The sequence below is a fragment of the Linepithema humile genome, chromosome 4, assembly GCF_040581485.1.
Source record: "Linepithema humile isolate Giens D197 chromosome 4, Lhum_UNIL_v1.0, whole genome shotgun sequence".
NCBI lineage: Eukaryota > Metazoa > Arthropoda > Insecta > Hymenoptera > Formicidae > Linepithema > Linepithema humile.
The window spans coordinates 29,661,980-29,673,095 of record NC_090131.1 but is presented as its reverse complement, the minus strand read 5'-3'; the positions used below and the strand labels follow the sequence as shown (position 1 = coordinate 29,673,095).

The window sequence follows — 11,116 nt, the reverse complement described above, 5'->3', positions numbered from 1 at the left end:
ATTGAATTACATCATATAAATGAATCTTTGTCGAAGAAATTCCGCTGTACATTAATACGCCTTGTATATTTTCGAAGACCTAAATATTTCACATATGGCGAAACATGCCGGGAAGAAGTTGCGTGCGAAAAACACACCGGTCCACAAAGTGTTAATAAAACAATGTAACACCTTCGCGCGAGTAACGCGTTAATTAATTTATTAGTATTTAATAACAGGTATTAACCTGCTTCGCGCGGTGTTATCGACTTCCTGTCACAGAACTTTACGCCGATAACGTTTAATCGAGTAAAGCAAAATCGATATATCAGTATCGTCAATTCTTTATTTCTTCCTTCATACATTATTCTCTTAATCATGTAACAACAAGTGCCAGATAACAATTTCACAATATATGTATATCAGCAACTTAAACGCAAGCAGGAACATACGCCTGTGTATAAATAAACTCACGAGGAAACAATATATCATGTATTATAGATACTCTTAGCTTATCGAACGTTAAATCCCTCGAATTAAAATCCGCGATACGCGGTATCGCTCAAGTATCGGCCTGCGCGAGTTATGCAGGCCAACGAAAAGGAATTATCGGTGTCTACAGTTACATATGTGTCACGCGATGGATGGATCTTTTCCCTTTGGCCGGTTTTTTTTTTTTTTTTGGCGTAAAACGAAGTTTTATTGAACAATTATCTATGCGCGCGTAATGCGAAAAGCTTTCTCAAAACGGCTAGGCTCGTTAAATAAAATTCGCTTATTGAGGCAATGGGGAAACTTCATTATATTCTCACTCTCAACTTCGTTTTACTCCTAACAATAAAATAAACCCTGTTAACAGCCCGTTATATATATTTTCCGCTTTACTATTACTTATACAATACAATATTACTCATATCAACCATTGTGATTTACCATTACCTTTGTTCAAAAAAAAAAATCACAGAACACATAAAGATACTTTCATACAGGCAAAAAAATAACATGCAAAACGAAGAAATATGATAAAAGATGCAACTTATGATGATCTTTTGAAGCCGTGGTATTTTACGTACCAAATATGAGGTAATAATTATTACTTATAACTTTGTGCATGATAATTAAGTAGAATTGTAAATACAGATTTGTGCAACCGAAATGTTATCAGCTAACATAATCAAAGTATACTATAAAAAATTAATGAATAATTAGAAAGCCAATTTAATTTAAAGATAATTAACGCTAATGCAAGAAAATGTTAACGATATACCATAAATTATATAACAAACAACGTGAATTGTGTATACAAAAATATATTACACATTCTTTCAACATGCTTTATATTAGAAATGTTTAACTGTCGTTAAAATTACGTTCTATATTTTGCTATTGTTAACTACAGTCTTGATTTTCATATATAAAACTATTATTTTTAATAATTTTTAATTTAATAATGAAACATGTTGTACTATTTATCACTAATATTCATAGATGACTTTCTATTTGCAAAAGATTTTAGTGAAATTTTGTAACTATATTCCTAATATATTATTTTTTTAGCGTTACAAAATGAACAATTCGGTAAAATTACGTGGAGTAATTTGTGGCATAGGCATAAGCGTTCATCGTTTTAACTGTTAATTAGAAGCTAGTTATTTTCTTCTCAACTTTATTTTAAGATAATTGCACTATTTTATTAGATAATAAAAGTGGTGCTCGATTGTAAATTGTGAAAGAGAGAGGTGGAGAAGAGGAAGATTGTTAAAATTGCATTAGAAAAGTTGGAATAATATTAATTTCCATGGTAAACAAAATAACAACCTTAGATAACATATCATTAAAGCTGCTTCATCGTGAAATTTTTTATGCAGCAACGGACATATAAGAAAAATTTGTAATACAAGTCGAATAAGATTTGCACAGGAATATTAAGAAGAAAGTTGCACAAAGAAAGCAAGAATTTATATTCAAATGTGAACAATTATAGAAAAGATGTTGGCATCTAAATACAAGATATTGAACTATTGAAAGTCGTTAAATTAAACTAGAATAGTCAAGTCTTGATTTTTTTGATCTATAAAAAATTAGAATAGTCAAGTCTTGGTGTTTTACTCTATAAAAAATGATTCTCTTAAAACTAGGGAAATATGGGGAATGGTTCAAGATTTCAAAAAGAGCATAAGCTCTTCTACAAAATGTTGCAGGGACTGTTAAGATTGTACGCTACAGTCGCATTGTGGAATATAATCAAATATTCAGATTTAAGAATAGAATGCAGCATATTAAGCATATCCTGCATATATGTGTATATATATATATATATAGTTGGAATTTTATCTCTTTCTCCTATTATATACTATTTAAAATATAAAATTTCCTCAAAATGCTTATTTGATTATCTTGTATCTCAAGTAACTGTTTCGTTCGTCTCATCTAAAGTGTAATGGCCTAAATGTAAAAGTAGTCATACTATTCGCATGCTGTCATTTATATTGTCTATCATACGAGACGGATTCGGCGTGATAATAGTCGAATTAAACCTCGTATCGAATAGCAGATATGGCCGATCAAACTGTGAACTTTCGAACTTACGTAAGCTCTACTCAAGCATAAAACAGTCTATAAACAACTCTTGTATAACTCATGCTTAATACGCTAATCATGCAACTATTAGTCAAGTTATCACGTGAATTTGAACTAGTTTTAATATTTAGGCTTGTAGATATGAAATGTATCAAGAGAGCGCGCGTATCATGCAATCGCATAATTGTTATTTCATACGTATAATTCGATTCTAGATTTTAACGAAAGATTTTTCTTATTTTTGGTAATGTTTGTTCCTCATTGAAATGATAAGTCGAACGATAACGATAAATCGAAATGATAAATCGAACGATAATGTATGAAATCACTCTGTGCTTATGATATGCCATCTTATCATATGTTTCTACGAAAAACAATCGTAGTTATCGTTGTAAGCATTTGGCCAAATAGTCTCGTATTATCTAAAATTTCGATAAGGTATCTCTTTGCAATTTAGATATAAATCAACATTTCGTTTCGGCAATCTCTATTAACGATAATATGCTAGTAAAAAATTTATATAAACGCAGAATGAGAATTCCCTCGTCCCATTCTTTATCGCATTTCTCGTTATTCCCTGATAATTTTTTTCAGACAAAATGTTCTACGAAATATTAAAAGCTAAATATTCAAGCGATATTACGTGCCACAGCATTAGATCATACGCTGAAAAATAGTACCGTTTTATTAAGCCGCTCGATTTTTGAAAGACCATCTGTCGTCGAATATTGCTTTATGGTTTAGACTCGTTTATCGCGTTGTCGTTAAAACTCCCACGACGTATACGTCGCTGTCCAAGGTGCGATGACAGACCACGGTGGGAACTGTGCCAGGAATTTCTTAAATCTCAGAGATCTTTGGTGCTCGCCGTGTAAAAAGTGTCCAGCTAATGCGATGGACACACACGGTCCTTTCTGCACCGCTGATACCTAGATAGCGTAATTCAATAGACGATGTTGAAATTCATCAACGCGACGAAAGAAAATATAGTTCAGCACAAACTTACGTTCAATTCGATAGAAAATGTATATGGCACACAATCCGAGGCACATGCATAATAAATAAAGTAAGTTTCTCTGTCATTCCACTTTGGACCTTGTAACGGTTTCTCGTCGAGTATAGACCACTTTTCTAAATGAACACCTTTGTACGGGGACAGAATTATACCTACGTGGTCAGGCCCTAAAAGTCAAAAGATATAGCATCGATATCGCTCGAATGTAATTTGTTAATGCGTTACCTGTGACGTTGAAAGTGAAGCTAACGACGTTTTGTTTTGCAGCCTTTGAAATGAGCTCAAGATTTGTGGGAATAGTTATAAGCGGAGCAGGTCCAGGTATCCAACTCGTTTTCCTGCGGAAAGAGAATCAATTGCATTTGGCTTGGAACGGACGTGTGAATCAGATTGCGATATGTACCACAAGAAAGTTGTGACGGGCATCAAATACGGGAAGCCACAGTACAATTCTCTCTCGCAATCCTTGACCGTCGGCATCGTCGCGGCTACTTCAGACACTATCGATTCTACACTGTGAGGACTATTCATATCTAAATCCACTAACCAATATCCTGTACCGGAATATCTAACACTATTATCCGCATTGTAATACTGACGTTGGCTGTGCTGTAAATGAAAGACGCAACAATTTAGATTTATATTATTTTGTTTGAAGCAAGAAGTTTTCAAAAGATGATTATGTTACCGCGATCATAAATCGTTGTGGTGCGGGCGATGATGGATCGCCGCTGTAAGGAAACCCGAGTGGTGTTAAAATTAACACAGCGATAGCAATTAAGAAAATCCCAATAAACACGCTTATAATTCGTTCCGCATTCTTTATTAGAAGCACTATTGGCAACTGAAAATATATGAGGTGTGAGTTATACAGAGATTATTGTACGATATTAAGAGAAGTTTGCAGAGAAATAAGATTTCAAAAAATTGATTTAGTTACTTGAGAATATTAATATTTTACCGTGAAGCTAAGTAATTCGCAGAACAGTATTGATAGCATGATAGCCATTACAACTTCAGAATTAATGCTGCCACCGGATCGTCCCATGATTGGGATAAAGAGATAGAGAGCGCCAAGTGCTAAGTAAAACGACTGTATGTAAGACAAACTCAATGATCCCAAGTGATAACAAAGCCATTTCCAATCTAGAAAATTCATACGCGGTGTCAAAGATTAAAAGTTTCAAAATAATTGAAATAGAAGATTATACCAATGTAACATGTAAAAAAAGATTCACGCTACAAGTGTCCTTACCTCTCCATTTGCTAAAGAAATTGTGTCGCATAATATTCCCGACTGCCGGGAATAAAACCCAGTGTAGCGGTATGAAGCCCGATCGTATCTCAAATAAAACGCATACAGAGAGAATCAGCATCCATATTACAGCATACGCATCACAGTAGATTTGATACAAGACCCATGCAGAAGTAATTTCCTATAATTATCAATTGATGTTAATTTCGTGTTGCTTGCTACACTACAATCAATTTTCCAGCGGTTATTCGTTAACATCCAAGTCACAAACTAATGATTATTGACTGACATTGTCACAAGAGACCACTTACTTTTTTCTGCCTCGATCCGATCTGCAAAAACACTATCATCGACATAAAGGTAGTCGGACAGACGTACAAGAAAAACAACCATGCTGGTCTGGCGTACCAACTCATTACTTTTCCCAGTTTTGTCAGGATCAGAGCGATCATTGTGCAAGATACTATAGATGCCACCCACGAAATAACGATCACTCCAATGCACATTATCACATTTGTCATGTACGTTGACTTCTTAACATCTGCATTGAAAACGAAGTTCGAGTATATTCAGAGAAAATAAATACTGGTCGAAGTTTACTATCAGCTAAATCTAAATAATCAACATGTATTCTTACTTCTACGCGCACTCTGCATATTCAAATAGATAGAGTACCCAGATATAATTATACTGGCGATATTGACCGTGCTGGCGATATACTGTGGCCATCTAATAACAATCGCGCCCAAAAAATCGAAGAACACGAGACTTCCCCGAGTTTCCTGCATACTCGCGTCCGATAGATAATCTTCGAATACTATCCCTTGTGTCAAAGCGAGGATATTATCACCGGTTCTCTGCAAGGCTCCCAGTGGTATCTGGTCGACATTATCGAACTTGGTGTGGTACACGTAACCATTTTTCGACCACGCAAAGTCAAGACCTGAAGTTTTACATATTCAGTAAGCTTCCTGTAAGGATCTTAAGCTGTATTCCGTGACTAACACAGATCTCTACGAACCTGAGACTTTTCCAAAATCCCTGAATATCCGAAAGTCCGTGTCACCAGGCACAATACCACTCTCGAATATTTCTTGAGCTAAGGACGATGCGTAGGGATATGGCACCGATTTGGCATAAACCTGTGATAAATGCAGCGATGTAAGAATACTGGCGCGAAGAACAAAGGAAGTGATATCGGAACAGGATAATGTGTACCTCGAGAATCCAAGGATTATGAGGCCCGGCTTGAAATAACAATTCTCGACCACCGGCGCCGCATGCCTCTAGATTTATAAATGTTCCAACTTCCTTTGCCCAGGGATGCTGCGTTATGAATCCATGAGATGCCTGTAAAGTACATTGCGAGTAGAATACATAGTGATTTCACAAGCGATATCATGTGATGTAAAATTAGCATACCTGCAATATATTTTCCTCTGCGCCATTAAACAAAAATATAATGCTATGCTTCAATATTTTTGGACTTTGTGTAATTATCCGTAGAATTTCTAGCATTACAGCACAGCCAGCACCATCGTCTGAACCACCTGAAGTTTTTCATTTAAATATTGATTATACATGCAGAAAGAAAGAGGTCTCACAAATGCCGTACAGTAAAATTTGCTTACCTGGACTTTCTAAAAATGAATCAAAATGGCAATTAAGCAATAAGCTGTGCATTGTAGGCCTGTGAGGTCCGACTTTTACAATGACATTTTGTACATTTCTGTAAACATTTGTCATGCCATCCAGAAACTTGAGTGGAAATGCACCACTGTGTCTTGTAATATTAAGCAGAATTTTATGATTTTCGTGTGCCGTTTTGATCACATTGTTGATCGTTGTCGTTAGAAATTTACTAGCTAATACTTCATTTTCATAGCTGCCAGCGATACGCGGCCCGATTGACGTGAGATTCACAACATGATTGCGGGCTCGCTCGGCTACGAATTTTCCTGGATACAGCCCCTCCGTATTGATGGTCACTGGCTCAGGCAGATTCCTTTCCAGTACGATTATAACGAAGGACACGAAGAGGAAAAACGTAAGAACGAAGAGGAGATGCTGGGTATCGTGTGGCAGTACATCCTGCTTCTTCGAAACAGCCTTGTTCTCGAAAGGTAACCCAGCTGACGTTCTTTTCGCCGTGTGCTGTCTTAATCTCACTCCGTCTTTCTGAAACTAAAGCATCGCTGTACAATCACCGAAAAACGATCTACGTAAGCCCTGCCGAAACTGCTGGCACAGCGCGCACGCATTCCGAGAAATAAAGTGGCAATAAAAAAAAAAAAAAAAAAAAAGACAACGAGCTTCCAACTCGTCGGACAGACTCACCATTTTACGTGCAAAAACATTAATGACAGAAAAGGCACTTTACAACACTGGCCACGCTATCGGATTCCGCGACCGAGTTATTTATTATATTACGGGAACACCACGACGTTACTCGGTCTCGTTCGCCGCATCAGGAAGCATATAGCGCGCGTAGCCCCGCATCAGGCACACACACAGCCCGCCGTAATCTTCGCGCCTTTCGTTTGCGCGACAGAAACGGGAACGACGTGGTGCGTCGAATATATATTTCTTCTCCCTCCCTGCCGTTCCCTCGTTCGCTATCTTCATCTGTCCGTCTCACCGTTAGCTGTTAATTCTCTTTCCCCTCCCTTCTCACCGCTTTATTGATTGCTATTCTTAGCTTTAGTTATCTTAAGTGTTAGGCTAATCTAAAATGTTTTGACAAAGTACTTAAACACTGAAATCAATTTTAATCTATTCCGTTTGCTCTATCTCTGTCCGTTCCTCGTTCGCGCCTTGGAAGCCGCGCGATCGATCAATCATCGCATTGAAATATTTACTCGCGTGAATATAAAGAATGTTGTTGTGAATTCGTTAGGGAATGTAATAAAAGTGCTTCTTAGAACTCATGCTAGTTTTTGCTATAACTTACAAGAATCACGATTTATCGTCGTATTTCCGTTAAGGCCTCGCTCGACATCGGCTTCGGCCGATATCGCGCATTATATTATCATTAATCAGGTTCATTTATGCGGTTACGACATTTAAACTACTTGCGAAACGCGCTCAAGATTGATGTTATGCTTATCATCCTACGCTCGAAATTTCATTCCGTTAAAAATAATGTTGAATATGAAGTACCCAGTAAACACAAAGTAACAGTAATGTAACATTAATGTTATAATTTCCCACTCAACAATATAATTATTACGCACAAGGCGTTATATTGCAGTTACATTGTTGAGTGGGAAATTATAACATTAACGTTATGTTACTGTTAGCTTGTGTTTACTGGGTATATTATTATTTGCGTTATTAGATGCACGTTTTTCAAGTCTCTAGTAGATAAGATTATATAAGGTGGAAACATTAAAATTGATGGAAAAAATTACAAATGTAAAACAGCACAAGTTAAAAAAGATTTATTACCCTATTGATATTCATTTAGTTATTAACAGTCAACTACGAATTTTTAGTTGTTTTCCTTATAGATAAATATGTGGAAAATTGTATATTACAACGTGAAAAAAAATAAGTGGATTGATAAAAGATAATTCGGCAATGAATTAGAAATAAGAAAAATTTGGATTCTGCTTTTCTTCCTCTTTTAAAGATATCTTTTAGAATACACTACCATGTTTTCTCCTTTTTTTTTGCCAATAACTTGTTTCACTTTCCAAAAACTTTAAACAATCATGGACGATATTTTGTTAAATCTAATAATAAATTCGGTTGAACGCATCAGAGAGATTACATTTAACTAAACTCACTACAAACTACCAAACTCTTCTAACGCATCATCATCGTCGAGATTTGTATGTGTATGACAAGAAAAATAGCTTTGAACCAAGTTTATCGAGCAATGAGAAGTTCGACCAAATTTTATGCGCACGTTGCACGTGTCCAATGAACTCGTAGCTTCTTCAAAAAAGCTACATGTTTATTGGCTCTCACGCGTCCCGATTTGGACGTGCAGTTTCCACTCTTTAGTCTTTGTGTAGTTGCACTTTGCGCCTCTTGCAAAGTGCAACAGCATAGCATATTGTAGGCTTTGGAGAAAGAGAAACAGTGAAAGCAAAGTGCAGAAAGTGCGAGATAAGCATAACAGTTGTATGATTCTGTTTTGTCATCGATATTGAGTCTGTCCTTGTAATTATATCAAATTTTTCGTCTTGAAAATAGGTATGTGTTTGAGATTTAAAGACAAATAGAGAAAAGAAGTAATATAGAAAATTGTCTTTCAGATATATCGCTAGACGAAGTCCTACGTTGGTTAGAAATCGAACGACACGTTATATTGAGCAGAGGATACGGGGAAAACGTGTTGAACTGTCAGTGTTCAGAGCCCATTACAGATTATTTCCACTGTACGGCTAATTTACATATTTACACAAATCGATACAACGATCGACCTCCGTCAATTTGTGCCGCTTGTTGATGTTACTCGTGTCTGATTGAACAATGGATGACATGAGTGACAAATCGCAGAAACTTCAGTCAAATGAGGAAGTCATAGAGGAGCTCACCAAAAATTTGGAAGGTTCTTGTATCAAATTAGACAAAAATTTGACGGATGATGAAATTCGTTTCAAGCTAGACCTAACGGATGATTCATGGAATGTCACAGATAAAGAGCACAATGAGGATAACAATGGGGATGATAATGTAGAGAGTACAGATTTTGTCGAAGAAAATATAGAGGAAGAGCTCAAAGACAGAGACTTATTGCTTACGGAACCTGAAAAGGAGGTACATTTGCAGACACAATAATAATATATTTCTATATAATTGTTATGCTTGTCATAATGCTTTTGACATTTATTCTTACAGACACTGAAATGCGAAGCAGAGAATTTAAAACAAGCAGGCAACGATTTTTTTAAAAATAATGAATATACACAGGCAATATCGCAATATACACAAGGATTGCGAACTTGTCCCTTGGCGTACAGTAAAGAAAGATCTATATTGTATGCGAATAGAGCAGCAGCAAAAGCAAAATGTCAGGTAAGTAAGAATGCTAGGTAATTGGTATTTATCATGTTCACATCCGCTAGTCATTATTAAGAAATAATTATTTTTAGTCAGAGAAAGATTCAGCGATATCCGATTGTACAAAAGCCATCGAATTAAACCCCAGCTATGTGAAGGCTTATATAAGGAGAGCACAATTATATGAAGAGACAGATAAGTTAGACGAAGCTTTGGAAGACTTCAAGAAAGTATTGACGATCGATGCTAGTCACACAGAGGCTAATCATGCAATCAGGGTAATGTATATCCTAGTAAAAATAGAACGATATATAAGTTAAAAACGCAATTTGGTTGCAACAATTTGTAATATGTTAATTATTTCTTCCAGAGGTTGCCTCCGTTAATCAATGAAAGGAACGAAAAGTTAAAGACAGAAATGTTGGGTAAACTTAAAGACCTAGGAAATATGGTATTGAAGCCTTTCGGTCTTTCAACAAATAATTTCGAACTGCAGCAGAATCCTGCCGATGGTGGTTATTCCGTAAAGTTCAAACAGAACCCCTCGTAACAAGCTTATATGTTTCTTATTTTTCATAAAACTTAGACGTAAAATGTCATATATATACATATATATATTTACTTGTATATATATGTATGTATATAAGATACATATATATATACCCTAGCTAAAATAATATAACAAAATATAAATATTAATAAAATATTTGCGTGAAGTTGTCAAAATTACGCAACCGTGAACATCCTATTAGATTTTGCATCCTATAATATTTTTTTATTTAAATTCACTGAAGCAACGCACATTGCAAGTTACAATATTGAAGGCCTTCTTATATTTGGCACCAGCGTTAGATTAAATATAGTCTGTCTTTCAATAATACAGAACTGTATCACTACCGCTGTGTATAATTTTAGCCACAGTTCTTTATTTAGGGTTGAACGACTTTAACACCTGGGGTTAACGAACGTCCTCGGTCACAAATTACATGTCGCAGAGAACCATCAGTCGATATAAATAGATAAAATTTAGAGAAAAAGAGAGAAGAATGGAATTCACTCTAACTTAATACAGATTTAGAAATTTGCTTAAGAAGAAAAGTTTTGGCGCTAAAAACATTCAAGCGGTGTCGAAGACACGTCGATTACTTTGTTCTCAGACAGTATATAGAAAGTCATATTAAAAAATGATGAAATAAATATTAATATAATATCTTATTGCAATGAACGATTAAATGCATTGAAATCTTATAGAGTGACTTTTATCACGGACACCGAGA

At 35.6% G+C, this 11,116-nt stretch overlaps 2 protein-coding genes across 6 annotated transcripts; one reads left to right on the top strand and one right to left on the bottom strand.

Moving 5' to 3' along the window:
- Positions 1–305: 305 nt before the first annotated feature.
- Positions 306–8,656, bottom strand: LOC105671087 (endoplasmic reticulum metallopeptidase 1). 3 transcript variants are annotated; one of them, XM_012364973.2, is made up of 14 exons: positions 8,482–8,656; positions 6,461–7,013; positions 6,252–6,379; positions 6,048–6,179; positions 5,851–5,971; positions 5,467–5,772; positions 5,141–5,370; positions 4,830–5,010; positions 4,536–4,720; positions 4,263–4,418; positions 3,978–4,183; positions 3,800–3,912; positions 3,566–3,741; positions 306–3,488 (listed from the first exon to the last, which is right to left on the bottom strand). In XM_012364973.2, exons 1-14 carry the CDS (start codon positions 8,482–8,484, stop codon positions 3,324–3,326), a joined length of 2,655 nt encoding a protein of 884 aa, XP_012220396.2. In that variant the 5' UTR covers positions 8,485–8,656; the 3' UTR covers positions 306–3,323. The 3 variants fall into 3 exon arrangements, with proteins under 3 accessions (XP_012220396.2, XP_067210291.1, XP_012220395.2); XM_067354190.1 differs by lacking the exon at positions 8,482–8,656 and adding an exon at positions 7,167–8,008 and having other exon boundaries at positions 306–3,481; XM_012364972.2 differs by lacking the exon at positions 8,482–8,656 and adding an exon at positions 7,167–8,006.
- Ttc1 (Tetratricopeptide repeat domain 1) lies at positions 6,814–11,087 on the top strand. Of its 3 annotated transcripts, XM_012364993.2 has the most exons (6): positions 8,872–9,029; positions 9,092–9,387; positions 9,475–9,596; positions 9,678–9,854; positions 9,932–10,117; positions 10,210–11,087. In XM_012364993.2, exons 2-6 carry the CDS (start codon positions 9,309–9,311, stop codon positions 10,387–10,389), a joined length of 744 nt encoding a protein of 247 aa, XP_012220416.1. In that variant the 5' UTR covers positions 8,872–9,029; positions 9,092–9,308; the 3' UTR covers positions 10,390–11,087. The 3 variants fall into 3 exon arrangements, with proteins under 3 accessions (XP_012220415.1, XP_012220416.1, XP_012220414.1); XM_012364992.2 differs by lacking the exon at positions 8,872–9,029 and adding an exon at positions 6,814–6,952 and having other exon boundaries at positions 9,092–9,596; XM_012364991.2 differs by having other exon boundaries at positions 9,092–9,596.
- The last annotated feature ends 29 nt before the right edge of the window (positions 11,088–11,116 follow it).